The 17,173-nt window shown below is 53.5% G+C and overlaps 1 protein-coding gene across 9 annotated transcripts in view; it reads left to right on the plus strand.

Moving 5' to 3' along the window:
- The first annotated feature begins 3,315 nt into the window (after positions 1–3,315).
- The window catches only part of MLF1 (myeloid leukemia factor 1), a 29,556-nt gene continuing 15,698 nt past the window's right edge, over positions 3,316–17,173 (plus strand). For 5 of the 9 annotated variants that reach the window (XM_054385888.1, XM_054385889.1, XM_054385890.1 and 2 more), the window contains exons 1-2: positions 3,316–3,385; positions 11,737–11,899. In XM_054385888.1, coding sequence (XP_054241863.1) covers positions 3,339–3,385; positions 11,737–11,899 — 210 coding nt within the window. In that variant the 5' untranslated portion in view covers positions 3,316–3,338. The other 4 variants (XM_054385896.1, XM_054385893.1, XM_054385892.1 and 1 more) reach the window with 4 other exon arrangements.

Genomic DNA, 17,173 nt, shown 5'->3' on the forward strand with positions numbered 1-17,173 from the left:
GGCCTGAGCAATTAGAGGAACCACTCTGAGCAAACACAGCACTGACTCCAGTGGCCTGGGCAGCTGCTCTTAATGAGCTGGCTCCTGCCCGGGCACAGCTTCTGTCCTCACTCACATGGAGGGCTGGAGCAGATCCAGAGAAGGGCAACAGAGCTGGGGAAGGGCTGGAGAACAGGGCTGGGCAGGAGCAGCTGGGGGTGCTGAGCCTGGAGAAGAGGAGGCCGAGGGGAGACCTCGTTGCTCTCTACAGCTCCTGAGAGGAGGCTGGAGCCAGCTGGGGGGTGAGCTCTGCTCCCAAGGAACAGGTGACAGGATGAGAGGAAATGTCCTTAAGTTGCAGCAGGGCAGGTTTAGGTTGAACATTAAAGTCAGGGGAGGTCCCACCCCTGGAGACATTTAAGATCAAACCTGATGGGGCCATGGGCAACCTCATTCAGCTGGAGATATCCCTGCTGCACTGCATGAAGAAGAGTGTGGCCAGCAGCAGGTCAAGGGAGCTTCACCCCTTCCCCTGCTCTGCCCTGGTGAGGCCACAGCTGGAGTCCTGGGGCCAGTTCTGGGCTCTCCAGTTCAAGAGGGACAGGGAGCTCCTGGAGAGAGTCCAGGGGAGGCTGCAAAGCTGTTGAGGGGCCTGGAGCAGCTCTGTGAGGAGCAAAGGCTGAGAGCCTGCAGAAGAGCAGCCCCAGAGGGCAGCTGAGCAATGCTCAGCAAGAGCTAAAGGCTGGGGGGCAAGAGGCTGGGGCCAGGCTCTGCTCAGGGGTGCCCAGGGATAGACCAAGGGGCACAAAGTGGAGCCCAGGAGGTTCCATGTGAGCAGGAGGAGAAAGTTGTTTGGTGTGAGGGTGCTGGAGGGCTGGAGCAGGCTGGCCAGAGAGGTTGTGGAGTGTCCTTGTGTGGAGAGCTTCCAACCCCCCCGGGCACTGTGCTGCTGGGCAAGCTGCTGGGGGTGCCCTGCTGGAGCAGAGGCTTGGACTGGGTGAGCTCCAGAGGTCTCTTCCAGTCCCCACTGCAGTGGAACTCTGTGTTTCTGTGAGTTTTAAAGAGCTTTAGTATCCATGACAAGCACAGAGGATGACATTACTACTACATTTGGGATATTTTTTTGTGTGCAGTTTGAAACCAAGCTTGAATCCTCTCCACAAGCAATAGAAAAGCTCTTTGCTACCATCTAACTGGCACAAGATTTCTTTACCAAAAGCCCCAAAGCATCAGAGCTGAGTCCCATGGCTGCTGACTAATTTATTTGCTAACCTTTCACCAGAGATGTACACAAACAGGTGAGAGGCTTTAGCTGGGAAATTGATGGGGAACCCTTTCTGTGTCCCTGCCCACCTGTCAGTCAGCAGCCAGGTCTGCACTGTGAGAACCACTCCAGCTCCCAGTGCATCCTAGGGCTGCCACATCACCACTTGTGAGGATCTAAGGAGAAGGCAACCTCAGCTGACAGCAAAATCAATGCTGACCTGATTACAGATAGTTCTCAATAATATTGCAGCCTCTCTTCATTCATCTTTTATGTTGCTTTAGCCACTTTGGGCCAAATACCAGCAGAGCTGCTTCTGCACATGATGGATCTTAGCACGACAAAGGATCTACTTTCATGGCTTCCACCACTCTTCTAATCCCACCTGGCTACCTAGGGCACTTTTTATGTCTTTCCTTTAAAATCTAGGATATTGAAAGAGATGTGAGGACAGGAGGGAAAAGCTTTCACCAGCCTCTGGACTGGAGATGCAGGAGAGGAAACAACTCCCATGCTCACAGCTCTGAGAAACTTTGCCATCTAGATCAGGACAATTTCCCCAGGCACATAAAAACTTTTCTCCCATTTTATGAAGAAACAGACTCCTAGAATGGCTCAGGTTGGAAGGGACCTCAGAGATCATCTACTCCAAACCCCTGCCATGAACAGGGACACCTCTCAGTTAGACTCAGCTGCTCAAGGCCTCATCCAACCTGACCTTGAACACCTCCAGGAGGCATCCACAGCCTCCCTGGGCAGCCTGTGCCAGACTCTCACCACCCTCACACTGCAGAACTTCTTCCTCAGCTCCACTCTAACCCTGCTCTGCCTCAGCTCCAAACCATTCCCCTTGGCCTGTCTCAGACACCCTCAGCAAAAGTCTCTCTGCAGCCTTCCTGCAGGATCTCTTCAGGTCCTGGCAGGCAGCTCTGAGGTCCCCCTGGAGCCTTCTCCTCTCCAGGCTGCACACCCCCAGCTCCCTCAGCTTGGCCTCACAGCAGAGCTGCTCCAGCCCTTGGATCATCCTTGTGGCCTCCTCTGGACTCTCTCCAGCAGTTTTACATCTTTCTATCTCTAGTTCTTTCAAACTGTGCCCCTTCAGAAGTTTGTATTTGACCACCGTTCTTATGCACAGCCCTACGCGTTCGCAACCACTCTGTCCTCGTGGTTAGGTAACACCAGAAACCCCTCCCCGCGGCTTTGCTTTGTTCTTTTACCAAACCTTCTTCTGACGGCCGTGCCCAGTGGCAGGGTTTGCTGAGGGGCTGCTTCTTCCAGCCAACAAGACCAGGAGCTCTCTTTCCCTGTTTAACCTGTAACCCTAACCAGTCTCGGTCCCGGAGCCGGCACCGTGAAGCGATACCGAATGAACTCCCGGCCAGGAGGTAAAGCCTCTGAAAGCAGATCTGCCTTGTGAGTGCTTGGCTGGCCTGCAGTGAAAGGTAATCCTGACCCACGAACAGATGGCCAGCTGCAGTCCCTCGGTCAGATATCCTGCTCCACCCCGACCTCGTCGCTCCGTTTCGCCGGAACAGCTCTTTAGGGCTGCTTTCGGCTCCGGCCCGCGATGCTTCCCACGGCGGTGCCAGCGCGCAGCCCGACGGCTCCTGCTCAGCCGGGAACGGAGCCGCAGTCCCAGCTGCCGCTTAGCTTTACTGCCACCTTCTGGAAACATTAAAATTAAGTCTAAAACGACTAAAAACGGCGCAGCGGCCTGGGCCGTGCTGACAGTACCGACCGCTAACGCCAGGGCCCGCACCCCAACCAACCGAGCCAAGCCGAACCGTGCCGAGCGGCACCCCACGGCCTCTTCGGGTAATAAGGGAGTTTCGGGGCAGCCAGCCCGAGGAACAGCGAAGGGATGACCCAACGCAGAGCTGCTCCCTGCCGGGCCCGGCGCTGGGCCCCGGGCCCGAACCTTCCGGAGCTGGGCCGCGCAGCGGCCGCGGTTACCACGGCAACGGCAGCGCTCGTTGCGCCCCGCCCCCTCGTACGTCACAGCGGCAGCTGCCAATCAGCGGCGCTGCCAGGCGGCACGGCCAGCGGGCGACGCCGGCAGGGGCTGGCGGCACTCAGAGCTCCGGCAGCCGCAGCCATGTTCGGGAGTCTGGGGCGCTGCTTCGAGGACGATCCCTTCTTCCGGTGAGGGGCTCGTCCGTGGGCCTCCCGGTACCCGCGTACCCGCCTCAGCTGCGGGGGTGGGGTGTGTCTGCCGGGGGATGGCCGTGCGGGAGTCCGAGAGGGCGAGGAAGGGATGGGAGGGTGGTGAGGAGGGGCTCCGATGTCGCCAGGAGGGGTCCGAGGTGGCTGGGAGGGGATTTGACGCGGCGAGGGGCATCTGAGGTGGCAGGAGGGAATCCGAGTGACAGGAGTGGGTCTGAGGTCGCCAGGAGGGGATCTGACAGGGCGAGGGGCATCTGATGTGGTAGGAGGGGGTCCGAGGTGGCGAGGAGGGGCTCTGGCGGGGCGAGGGGCATATGATGTGGCAGGAAGGGATCCGAGGTGGTAGGCGAGAATCCGAGGTGATAGGAGTGGATCTAAGGTCGCCAGGAGGGGGTCCGAGGTAGCGAGGAGGGGCTCTGGCGGGGCGAGGGGCATCTGCTGTGGCAGGAGGGGGTCCCAGGTGTGGGTCCCAGCCGTGCTCGGCTGCGCACCCGAAAGGAGCGGAGGTGAGGAGCGTCCTTGGAAGCTGCGGAGGGGCTGAGGTTGTTGCCAGAGATTTTAAACCGCAGAGTCTTGTCTCTTACCCCCTCCTGGGTCACGTTTGTGATCTTTACTGTCTCGGAGCGCAGTGAAGCCCTTAAGAGCATAGATTCGGAGGCATTTAGGCTGGAGAAGACTTTTAGGAGTCCATAGTGATGTTGACTAAGAAATCTTCACCTTCATTGGTTTGAGTTCCTTGATTCTGCTTTTTCTTATAAAGCAGACGGGTGCTAGATGTTCTACCTTTATTTGGGTCAGCTTTGTTGTTTTTTTCCCCCTCCTCTAACTGCTGTTGATGCTTGTACTGCAGATAACCAAATGTTCTTACATTAAACTCAGTGTGTGTCAGATCAGTAGAGGCAAACTGGTTCCTTGTCCTGATTTCCTGAGTGTATTTCCTGAGTGATGCTGTAGCTCAGCAAATGTGAGCTTGTTAATTTCTACACCACGAATGGTAATGCTTGGGGCAGAGCGTATTTGTGTGTTTGGCTTGGAAACCAATTTATTCCCCTGGGAATCCTTGCTACTGAAGCCTAAATGCAAGTAGAGAAACATCTGAAATCCCCTTAAGAATGCTGGGATAAGCCCAAGCTGCTGCAGCATCCAGTCTGGCCCCAGCGTGTATGACAGCTAAAAATGGGATCAGGCAACTCAAAGGAGCCTGAATCCATTTAATTTGTTTGGTTTTTTTTTTGGAGATGTGGTACATAACTATGTGGAACTTAATTACAGGCAAAGGTAAGGGGTAAATGAAGGTGGTAGGTGGATGAGGAAGGGAAAGGCATCAGGTCCTGTGATGTGGGTTTGTTGACTTGGATCTCTTAGTTACAGGACATTCTAGCTGAGGTGGCCCTTGTGCCTCTGAAAGGAGGATCTGCTGCTTAGCTGCACGTCGCTAGCAGTGGGAGGTGGATTAGTCTGCTGGGATTCTAGGAATGGCTGCAGTGGTAGAGCAACTCTTCAGGTTCTGTGCAGGGTGGGCTAGACAGAAAGCTTCACTGTGCAAATCTTCTGCCTGAGCAGGTCCAGGGTAGGGCAACAAAGCTGGGGCAGGGTCTGGAGAACAGGGCTGGGGAGGAGCAGCTGAGGGAGCTGGGGGTGTGCAGCCTGGAGAAGAGGAGGCTGAGGGAGACCTCATTGCTCTCTGCAGCTCCTGAGAGGAGGCTGGAGCCAGGTCAGGGTTGGGCTCTGCTCCCAAGGAACAAGTGATAGGACAAGAGGAAATGTCCTTAAGTTGCACCAGAGGAGGTTTAGGTTGGAGATTAGAAGAAACCTCTTCCCTGAAAGGGTTCTCAAACACTGGCCCAGGCTGCCCAGGGAGGTGGCTGAATGCCCATCCCTGGAGGTGTTTCAAAGCTGTGCAGATGTGGTGCTGAGGGCCAGGGTTAGCCCCAGCCTTGGCAGAGTTCGCTAACGGTTGGACTCGGAGAGCTTTTCCAACCAAAGCAATTCCATGAGTTAAAAGAAAAATGGAAATGAAGTCTTGTTTGTAGTAATTTGTAGCTTGCTTTCCTCTTCTTTATTCGTTTTACCTATTAATTTGTATTGTGGCTGCTGATACCAAGGGAAGAAAAAGAAAAGGTAGAGAAGATAGAGGAAGGGTGTGTGTGTGAAAGAGATGGAGAGAGCCTGATCTAGAGATTCATTTCCTTGGCACCAGCCTTGTAAATCTGTTTTGCATACAGCTAAGGAGAAGAGCTTATTACTTCAGATAAGACCTGCTTCCAAAGAAGTGTAATAATGAGCTTCTGTTGCCTCACAAGGAGAGCTTCTTACTGCTGAACTGGAAATAGTGCCTGACTGAAATGAAAGATGCCTCCACGTGTGAGCAGCTGTCTTGGGGAAACAGCAGTCAGTCAGCTGGGCAGGAAAAGTGCTGCTCAGCTCCATCCCAAACAGCCTGGCCAGAAGCAGAGTTGTCTCCTCTGCCAAGTGCAGTTGGCTCTGGTTTGAATTCCCCAACACACAGCTTTTATTTTCTTGTTCCCAGGTGTTATCTCCAGTGGGAGGCTGCAACTTCAGCCTTGCATAACTGCCCCGGTGAGAAAAAAGAAATCAATTAATCTTAATGCAAAGTAGGCTGCCCAAAAGAATAAACTTTTATTGCTCAAGGATGCTGCTTTGCAACTGAACAGAAACCCAGGCTGAGCTAGGAGTGACATTGGGCTTGTAACACCTGAAAGTGTTCCAGCTGCAGCACAGAGCATTCAGCTTTGGAGCTTAAGCCTGAATTACACAAAAACCTCACCAAGTGAGATGAAAATCCTCACTGGTGTGTTACCAGCATCAGCTCTTTTGAGTGTCTCTTGCTCCATGCAGTAGATGTTTGAGATGTAAATCTGGTTTGAGAGTGTGAAGCTGAGGCTGAATACATTTGTGTTCCCTTTATTCATCCTTGCAAGCAGCTGAAGGTCAGGTTGTGTTGCTGCAGAGTAGTGGGGCAGCAAATGAGTCAACCATTTTCTCCAGCACTTTACTTTGTGAATAATTTATGGTGCTCAGCACGTGAAGGGCACACATTCTGTGTGCAAAACTCAACTCCCTTTCTACTTCCTCATGGTTTTTATGCTATGAGAGTGCAAAGTGTGCAGAAATTGTGTCCTCGTCAGCAAAAGAATCTTCATTTTTCCCCTAAAAAAGGTCAGGTTTTAAGTGTGGTGTGCTCAAATCAGAGTATTCTACCCTTGTTCTTCTGTAGATCTGTGGTTTGAACAAGGAATTGAAGCTCTGCATCCTCTACTAGGGAGACTTGGACTTTATATATATTCTGGTGCCCTAGCATGAGAAGGACCCAGAGCTGCTGGAGAAAGTCCAGAGGAGGCCACAAGGATGCCCCAAGGACTGGAGCAGCTCTGCTGTGAGGCCAGGCTGAGGGAGCTGGGTGTGTGCAGCCTGGAGAGGAGAAGGCTCCAGGGGGACCTCAGAGCTGCCTGCCAGGACCTGAAAGGATCCTGCAGGAAGGCTGCAGAGAGACTTTTGCTGAGGGTATCTGAGACAGGCCAAGGGGCAATGGTTTGGAGCTGAGGCAGAGCAGGGTTAGAGTGGAGCTGAGGAAGAAGTTCTGCAGTGTGGGGTTGGTGAGAGTCTGGCACAGGCTGCCCAGGGAGGCTGTGGCTGCCTCCTGCCTGGGGGTGTTGAAGGCCAGGCTGGATGAGCCTTGAGCAGCTGAGTCCAGTTGAGAGGTGTCCCTGCCCACGGCAGGGGGTTAGAGTAGATGATCTCTGAGGTCCCTTCCAACCTGAGCCATTCTGGCATTATGTGGTTCTGGGTTGAGTTTCAGCCATCAGAGCCATCAAGGTGGTAGGTTTAAATCCTTGGAAGCCTTCCAGACAGCTTCTCTGACTACATATTTTAGGTGGTGGTGTAATTCCTTGGAAGCTTGCTTTTCCCATGTAATTTCTGGTTTGGCCTACTCCAGAGCACAGCAGCATTGCAGTATTCCCTCCAGGGCTTGACACCAGCAGTTCTCAGGAACTGAGATGTCCTTGGGCAAGTGGGAGGCTTTAGTTCAGCCCCTAAATCTGTCACTCCACAGTAGCTATCTTGCTCTCTTGAGTTAGGATGACTTAAAAGACACTCAAGAAGTTGAGCTGGGAACAAGAAGTTTTGTGATGCAGAGTCACTGCTGCAGTACAGTTTGTAGAACCATAGCATGTCAGGGATTGGAAGGGACCTCTGGAAATCATCTAATCCAAAGCAGGGTCACCAAACCTGTTTGAGGCTTGTGGTGTCAAAATAGGCTGAGGTATGGCCATGCTGCGTGTGGTGGCCCTCAGCCTGGCTCCTGCTCAGCCTGGCTCCTGCTCAGCCTTTTTCCATCTGCTCTTCATCCTCTTGCTGCGCACGAGAGCTGCTTATCGCCTTGGGACAGATGTTAAGCAGCAGTCATGTGAGGGGGGCAGATTAGGACCTGCCCAGTGACTGGAGAGCTGGTTCTGAACTGGAAAGGTCTGTTGGAGCTGGAGGGGGTGCAGTAGCTACGTGGCTTAAAGGGATAGTGTGTGAAAACCCCAGGTGTGGAGCTGAATCCAGCACGGGGGTGCAACCTCCTTTCCTTCTCGCTTAATGCACACAGCTTGGGCACAGGAAAGGACAAAGCAAGGAGGTCCAAATGGCCATGGGCAGAGTGAGACTGGAGATGAGGAGGAAATTCTTGAGGGTGAGGGTGGGGAGACCCTGGCACAGGTTTCCCAGGGAGGCTGTGGGTGCCTTCTCCCTGGAGGTGTTCAGGGCCAGGGTGGATGAGGCCTTGAGCAAGCTGGGCTGGGGGGAGGTGTCCCTGCCCATGGCAGGGGATGATCCTTAAGGTCCCTTCCAACCCAACCCATTCTGTGAATCTCTGAATCTATAAAACCAGTTTTTGCAGGACTGGAGATAAGGGGTGAGGAGGAGCAAAGCTGTTAGGAGGCTTTCAAGAAGAAGTCAGTGTGAGGGCTTGGGATGTTGTGGACAGAGCTGAGGTGTCCTGGAGAGGTGTGAGGTGCCTGGGGAGTGCCACAAAAGTGATGGGAAGAAAGATGAGTGCTCCGAAATGTAAGGAAGCATCCCAGGGAGAGGAGTGCTGAGCTCAATGAAGTGGTTTGAAGCAGGGATAGCAAAGGGGGGAGCTGGAATGGAGATGGTGAAGAAATGGGGTTGGGGGAAGGGGGAAATGGATCCAGGTTGGCGGGAAGAAGGGGGAAATGGAGCCTGGCTGGGGGCTGAAGGGGGAAATGCAGCCTGGCTGGGGGGTGAAGGAGGAAATGGAGCCTGGTTGCGGGGGAAAAGGGAAAAGGAGCCTGGCTGGGGGGGTGAAGGGGGAAATGGAGCCTGGCTGGGGGGTGAAGGGGGAAATGGAGCCTGGCTGGGGGGCTGAAGGGGGAAATGGAGCCTGGTTGGGGGTGAAGGGGGAAATGGAGCTTGGCTGGGGGGGAGAAGGGGGAAATGGAACCTGGCTGGGGGGGAGAAGGGGGAAATGGAGCCTGGTTGGGGAGGAGAAGGGGGAAATGGAGCCTGGCTGGGGGGGAGAAGGGGGAAATGGAGCCTGGCTGGGGGGGGGGAAGGGGGAAATGGAGCCTGGTTGGGGGTGAAGGGGGAAATGGAGCCTGGTTGGGGGTGAAGGGGGAAATGGAGCCTGGCTGGGGGGGAGGAGGGGGAAATGGAGCCTGGCTGGGGGCTGAAGGGGGAAATGGAGCCTGGCTGGGGGGGCGAAGGGGGAAATGGAGCCTGGCTGGGGGCTGAAGGGGGAAATGGAGCCTGGTTGGGGGGGTGAAGGGGGAAATGGAGCCTGGCTGGTGGGGGTGAAGGGGGAAATGGAGCCTGGCTGGGGGGGAGAAGGGGGAAATGGAGCCTGGCTGGTGGGGGTGAAGGGGGAAATGGAGCCTGGCTGGGGGGGAGGAGGGGGAAATGGAGCCTGGCTGGGGGCTGAAGGGGGAAATGGAGCCTGGCTGGGGGGGCGAAGGGGGAAATGGAGCCTGGCTGGGGGCTGAAGGGGGAAATGGAGCCTGGTTGGGGGGGTGAAGGGGGAAATGGAGCCTGGCTGGTGGGGGTGAAGGGGGAAATGGAGCCTGGCTGGGGGTGAAGAGGGAAATGGAGCCTGGTTGGGGGGGTGAAGGGGGAAATGGAGCCTGGCTGTGGGGGTGAAGGGGGAAATGGAGCCTGGCTGGGGGGGTGAAGGGGGAAATGGAGCCTGGCTGGGGGGGAGAAGGGGGAAATGGAGCCTGGTTGGGCCTGAAGGGGGAAATGGAGCCTGGCTGGGGGCTGAAGGTGGAAATGGAGCCTAGCTGGGGGCAGAAAGGGGAAATGGAGCCTGGCTGGGGGCTGAAGGCGGAAATGGAGCCTGGCTGGGGGCAGAAAGGGGAAATGGAGCCTGGCTGCGGGGGAGAAAGGGGAAATGGAGCCTGGCTGCGGGGGAGAAAGGGGAAATGGAGCCTGGCTGGAAGGGCAGAAAGGGGAAATGGAGCCTGGCTGGGGGCAGAAAGGGGAAATGGAGCCTGGTTGGGGGTGAAGGGGGAAATGGAGCCTGGTTGGGGGCTGAAGGGGGAAATGGAGCCTGGTTGGGGGTGAAGGGGGAAATGGAGCCTGGCTGGGGAGGAGAAGGGGGAAATGGAGCCTGGCTGGGGGGGAGAAGGGGGAAATGGAGCCAGGTTGGGGCTGAAGGGGGAAATGGAGCCTGGTTGGGGGGGTGAAGGGGGAAATGGAGCCTGGCTGGGGGGGAGAAGGGGGAAATTGAGCCTGGCTGGGGGCTGAAGGGGGAAATTGAGCCTGGCTGTGGGGGTGAAGGGGGAAATGGAGCCTGGCTGGGGGGGTGAAGGGGGAAATGGAGCCAGGTTGGGGCTGAAGGGGGAAATGGAGACTGGTTGGGGGGACTGAAGGGGGAAATGGAGCCTGGCTGGGGGGGTGAAGGGGGAAATGGAGCCAGGTTGCGGGGGTGAAGGGGGAAATGAAGCCTGGTTGCGGGGGTGAAGGGGGAAATGGAGCCAGGTTGGGGGTGAAGGGGGAAATGGAGCCTGGCTGGGGGTGAAGGGGGAAATGGAGCCTGGTTGGGGGCTGAAGGGGGAAATGGAGCCTGGTTGGGGGGGTGAAGGGGGAAATGGAGCCTGGCTGGGGGGGTGAAGGGGAAATGGAGCCTGGCTGGGGGGGTGAAGGGGAAATGGAGCCTGGCTGGGGGGGTGAAGGGGGAAATGGAGCCTGGTTGGGGGGGTGAAGGGGAAATGGAGCCTGGCTGGGGGGGGTGAAGGGGAAATGGAACCTGGTTGGGGGATGAAGGAGGAGTTTGTAGCCTTGCCCTGCAGGCAGTAGGGCTGATTCTATGTTGTGCTCTGCCAAACCCATCTTTTGCTCCTCTCTTGGCCTCAAAAATCTTCAGTTCTTGTCCAAATTAGAGATTAGAAAGAAGCAAGTCGTAACAGGGAGCAACTTGAGCAATGTTTTATGTGCAAGCCAAGCTTTGGGACTTAGTGGTTGAGTTGTGTGAGGCTTTGGGGGCAGATATGACAGAAGAGGGGGGGAAAGCCAAGAGGAAAGCAAACCAGCAGTGAGACTCCTTCCTAAGCAAAGAAAAAGGAACATGGTTTGTGGAGGGGGAGGAAAAGGAGAGCAAAGATGCAGCAGTGGGTGACTGAAGTAAAAAAGCTGGCTTGAGTTTGGGTCAAAGGGGGTGAAAAGTGGAATGGCAACAGCCAGCAAAATAAATTTGAGAGGTGGAGGGGGGAGTTTAGTAGGGCACTGTGAATTCAGTGAGTGCTGGCTGGGCTGAGCTTTGGAAGATGACAGTGACAAAAGCAGGGGAGGGGGGGAAATAATTCTCTTCATATCAGGGGTTGGAGGTAGAAGCAGAGCTAAATAAAATCTAGGTTCATTTTATGGCAGATAGTAAAGAGGCTGAAGGGAAGGATGGCTGCAAGGATGGAATGCTGATGGGAAAGAGGAGGAGAGAGGAAAAGCAATTTGGACACCCAAGAGTGTGGCAGAGCAAGGGAGGCAGCTCAAAGGAAAAAAGGGAAACAGCTTCTAGGGTCCTGCTCTGGCAGGGGGATTGGACTTGGTGATCTCTGGAGGTCTTTTCCAACCCCTAACATCCACTGATCCAGTGATTCTGTGAGCTGAGAGATGGGAAGGAAAGGGAAAGGAGTGAGAGTTTGTGAGGAAAAGTGAAATTGCTCAGTTGGGCCTCAGTCAGGTGAGGAATTGGACTAAAGAACCCTGGGGAATGATGCAAAAAGGAAAGGGAGCTGTAAGCAGTTCAGAGGCATCCGACAGAGCCTGCAGCAAGCCCTGATGGCTCTGTGTGTGTGTGTTACGCCTTTCAGGGACCCCTTTGCTGCCCACCATGAGCACATGAGGCAGATGATGAGGAGCTTCTCCGATCCGTTTGGGCGGGATCCATTCCTCAGCCTGCCAGGTGGTGTGGAGAGCAGAGCAGAGTGGAGGGCAGGCCCAGACACGCAGCTGGCCCTCCGCGGGGGCGGCAGGGTAAGTGCTGATGCACCTCAGCCTCGCTGCCTGCACACGCTGCAGGGGCAGAGCTGCCTTCACCTTCCCACTCCTGTCACACTCTGGAAGCAGAAGCTTGCCTCAGCCTTTGCCACCTTGGTCAGGTTGTGTCTTCACTCAGTAAAATCATAGAATGGTCCAGGCCGGAAGGGACCTCCAAAGGTCATCCAGTCTGACCTCCTGCACTCAGCAGGGACATCTGCCCTGGAGCAGGGTGGCCAGGGCCTCATCGAGCCTCATGTGAGTGACAGAATCACAGAACTGTCAGGGTTGGAAGGGAGCTCAAGGCTCAGCCAGTCCCAACCCCCCTGCCATGGGCAGGGACACCTCACACCACAGCAGGTTGCTCACAGCCACCTCCAGCCTGGCTGCAAAAACCTCCAGGGATGAGGCTTCCACCACCTCCCTGGGCAACCTGTGCCAGTCTCTCACCACCTTCATGGGGAAGAATTTCTTCCTCACATCCAATCTGAATCTCCCCATTTCTAGTTTTTTTCATTCCCCCCAAGTCCTATCACTACCCAACACCCTCAAAAGTCCCTCCCCAGCTTTCTTGTAGCCCCCTTCAGATCCTGGAAGGCCACCAGAAAGTCTCTTGGGAGCCTTCTCCTCTCCAGCCTGTACAACCCCAACTCTCTGTCTGTCTCCATAGCAGAGCAGCTCCAGCCCTCTGCTCATCCTTGTGGCCTTTCTCTGGACACCTTCCAGCCCCTCCAGATCCTTCCTGGAACAGAGGCTCCAGAACTGGACACAGAGCTCCAGGTGTGGTCTCAGCAGAGTGGAGCAGAGGGGGAGAATCCCCTCCCTGGCCCTGCTGGCCACACTTCTCTTGCTGCAGCCCAGGCTCTGCTTGGATTTCTGGCCCTCTTACTTCTTCCCCTGTACTCTCTGTGGCCCTTCTCTGGACCTGCTCCATCAGGTCCACATCCCTCCCATGTTGAGGGCTCCAGAGCTGTTTCCTCTGTGTTTAAGAATTCAAGATGAGGGAAATGGATGCAACACTTCACACTCCTGGGAAGTGAGAAGCTGGCAATGATCTGTTTTACTTAAAGGACCTTCTCAGCTCTCTGGGCACGCAGGGTGATTCTATTTTATGCTTCTGTAGCTAAAGCTTATCTAGGTGCTGTATTTAGAAGGGATCTACATTGGTTCCTCTCCCTGCACTGCAGCTGAGTGTTCTCTTGCTTTCATAAGTCACATCTGATTGTTAAAAGAACTGTTGGAAGACAAAGACAGATTACAAGGACTTGTGGAACTCAGCCAGCTGTGGTGGGGCTTGTTCAAACCTAGATAGTTAGAGCTTAATAAGCAGAGCTGAAACACAGGCTGTCACCTCCCAGTCAAAAGGGTAACTGTCAGATTCCTTCCTCAGTGCTCACACACTGCCAGTTAGTTTCAAATATAGACTCTGCTGGCTCTAATTAGGGTGTGAGCTTTCCTCCAGTGAAACAGATTCTTAAGCCTTGGGTCAGTAAATGCCTAAAACCAGATCAGACTTCTTTTTCTTTTAGAAAAAGAGTACAGCAAACCCCAGGGGTCTGTGTCCCTTGTTCTTGGCAGGGAGGGATAAATGTGGGGCACAGGAAACCTTTATCTGCTGCTAGGGGAAGAAGTTGAGGGTACAAGAGGGCTGCCTTAGTGTGATAAGCACAAAAGAATTCCACACCTGCTCAGGTCTTCCCAGTATCCTTTGATGTTCCTTGTGGCTCACCTAAGAGCTGTCAGATGTCACAGAAGGCTCAGCACTAATTACTGGAGCCTTGTACTTGTCTCAAACTGCTTTTAATGATCTAAACACTGAATTACTCCTTTTTCCTACAGCAAAATCTCTCTTTACTGCCATGTCAAATGCACTGTTCCAGTTCCTCATGGTAATTAGTGATGTTCTGAATCAGTGTGGAGGGAACCTGGAGCATGCCTGTGTGTTCAGAGCTGCACTTTACTTATTTGTTGGTTTGCTTTCACACACATCTGTCTTTCAGCCACCTAAATAGTAGGATCTACAGAGTACCTTCCTCCTGCTTTACAAGGAACAGAATTCATTGCAACAACTCAGCAGGCATCAGGACAGCTTGGAATTTATTTTCCTTTCTCAAGTAGTGTCACTTCTTAGTCTCTTGGAGACAGGGGAGGAGGATGAGGAAAGGATATGAGCAGGAGGAATGGAGGAAAACACCTGCAGAAGATGTTTGTCAATTGGTTTGGTTTGGGGATTGTGCTGGGTATGAGGCAAGCAGCTCCAGGCTGGGTGGAAAATGGAGGGAGAGCAGTGCTGAGAAGAAGGGCTTGGGGCTGCTGGCTGGTGAGAAGCTCACCACAAGCCAACAGCAGGGGCAGGGAGGGGATTCTGCCCCTCTGCTGTGCTCTGCTCAGACCCTCCCTGCAGTGCTGGGGCAGCTCTGGAGTCCCCAGCACAGACAGGGACCTGGTGGAGCAGGGCCAGAGGAGGCCACAGCAATGCTGGCAGGGCTGGAAGCTCTCTGCTATGAGGCCAGGCTGAGAGAGTTGAGATTGATCAGCCTAGAGAAAGCTCCAGGGAGACCTCAGAGCAGCCTTCCAGGATTTAAAAGGGGACACAGGAGAGCTGGAGAGGGACTTTGGACCAAGGCATGGTGTTGGGGCATTCGCAACATTGTACGATGTAGGTGGGAAAGCAGGTGTAAACAATGTGACTATGCTAACCAATCGGCTTCCTGGAAAGGACGCATGTGCACGGCGTGAGGGTGGAGCGGAAAAGTTTGGCCTATATAAGCAACTACCGATGGTTCAGTAAAGTGGGATTTGAACTTGCATCACATTGATGTGTCGTTCTCCCTGCTCGCCTGTATGGCCCGCGGCATTTGGTGACCCCGACATGATACTGATTGGGGACGGAGACATCAGAGCTGCGGAGCGGCGAGGATCCTGCTGCCAGCGGAGAGGAAAGCTGGGCGCCCGAAGAAAGGCGGATTCGTGCACGGCTGACCGGTGAGTCAGGAGGAAAAGAAAAGAGCAGGACGGGGTCGACTGTATCAGTCGTAGAAGAAGCCATAGTAGGTAGCCTGTTAAGGCTGGCTGAAGAAAGGGAAACTAATTTGCCGAAGCCCGCGTTAATGGAACTGCTTACTTGGGCACGAAGAAGGGGTTATTTGAATTCTACAAGAGATGCTTATAGTCAGGAAGTTTGGCAGAAGATAGGACAGGAGCTCTGGGAGAGCGTGCAGATAAAATCTAAGGAGGCAAAACACTTGGCTAAAACATATCGAACAGTGTGTTTGTTGCTTGACAAAGTTCATGGGGAGGCGACCGTTGCGGCCGCTTGGAAACAGACGATCCAAGACGTCACCGCAAAGGAAACAAAATCAGAATTGCCTGACAATTGGCCGCCTATCGATAGTTCTGTGGACTGTCGGGACTCTCCCATTACTTGCCCTGTAACAACATCACATATGACCAGGGCAGAGAAGATTGCCTGGGGTCTGGACGGGGATGATTTGCCCCCCTATAACCCCGATTGTGACGCAGATGAATCTTTACCACCTTACGCAGCCGGTCCGAATCAAAGTGATTCTGTTGTGATTAACATGACGGCACAGGGCGCTGCAAATACTGAGGCGACTGCCCCTTTTTCCGGAGAAAGTGGAAGCATGGAAATAGATTCCACTGCTTTTTGGGATCAATTGCAGACTGTTTTTTCCTCTTCACCGACCTCGGGGAGGGGTCACGGTAGTGCCGCAGCTGCAAACAATCCATATCAAGAACTAAGAAAAGAACTGCGACGGCAGAGAGAGGCTATGACAGAACTTTTGGAGCAAATGAGGAGACTTGATCGTGATTCGAAAAAACGGGACATCAAAGATGCTTATAAGGCAGCACATAGTTCTATAGTTACTGGGTTGAGAAATGTAGAAAAGCAATTGGAAGAAATAGATAAAAAGGCCAGAAATTTTAAGAAAGCAAATATGCACGGTGGGGGAAATGTTGATACTGATATACCAATGGTTTCATTGCCTAGAGATCCTTCATTTAATGCGGATAAAAGGTACAGGGGTCTTGCTCAGAATTGTATCTTGCAAGGAGATTTTAGTTTTGAACCTATTGCTGCGCCTGTAGTACGGCGTGGTGGGGGACCGACTTGGGAGCCCTTGGACTGGAAGCTTGTTCAATCTATACAAAAGACAATAATGCAATTTGGGTATCAAAACAAGCTGGTTAAAAATCAGATCATGGCTCTCATAAAATATCAAGATCTAGTTCCTGCTGATCTCAGGGCAGTGATGGAGCTCGTTTTAACCCCCACAGCTTTCATGTTATGGGTAACCAAATGGCAAGACTTGTTAGAGATAAAACAGGTAGAGAACTTGAATCTCCCTGGTACTGATCCTTTGCGTACGGCTACTCTGGATCAGTTAATGGGCAGCGGTCAGTTTAAGGACCCCTCAGTGCAAGCGGCAGTGCATCCGCGTATATTGAGCCAGTCAAAGAATGCTGGTCTGCAAGCCTTTTTGTCTCTACCTCAAATTGGTACTCCTTCTTTACCATACACAAAAATCACTCAAGGACCTAATGAATCATTCTTTGCGTATGTAGACCGTATAAGGGAAGCCTTAGAAAATGCCCCCAATGTCGAACCTGAACTAAAGGGACTTCTCACCAAAGAAATTGCGGTGCAAAATGCGAACGCAGCATGCAAACAATTAATAGCAACTCTACCACCAACAGCTTCTATTACTCAAATAATAGAAGTGTGTGCCAGAGCTCCTTTGATTGATGAACAAGAAAAGGCAAAAATACATGCTCATGCATTGGCGGCCGCACTTAAAACGCAACAAAATTTAGGCAAAGGAGACAAGGGACCTTCACGCTGTTATCAATGTGGTCAACGTGGTCATTTTAAGAAGCAGTGTCCCAATCAAAATGGTAGTAGAAATAGTTTAAATGGCAATTGCGCTAGATGTGGTAAATATGGTCACCGGGCAGCAGATTGCCGATCCAAATTCAATAAGAATGGGATGCCATTAACATGGAATCAAAATCAGGGAAACGGGGTCAGCCGCGGGGGGCGGGACGCGGCCAACAAGTATCCCTCCCCTCAGAAAATGGCGATGGCTGTCTCAGTCGAATCCGAGCAGCCACAACAGGAAGTGCTGGGGTCGACTTGGCAGTGGCCGAACCAGCAGACATATTCGATACCCAAATACATGTAGTATCTTCAACTGAGTCAGGACCATTAGGGTTTGGGTTGTCGGCATTATTAATAGGGAGATCATCGGC

Source organism: Indicator indicator, chromosome 13 (genome assembly GCF_027791375.1).
Source record: "Indicator indicator isolate 239-I01 chromosome 13, UM_Iind_1.1, whole genome shotgun sequence".
Lineage (NCBI taxonomy): Eukaryota > Metazoa > Chordata > Aves > Piciformes > Indicatoridae > Indicator > Indicator indicator.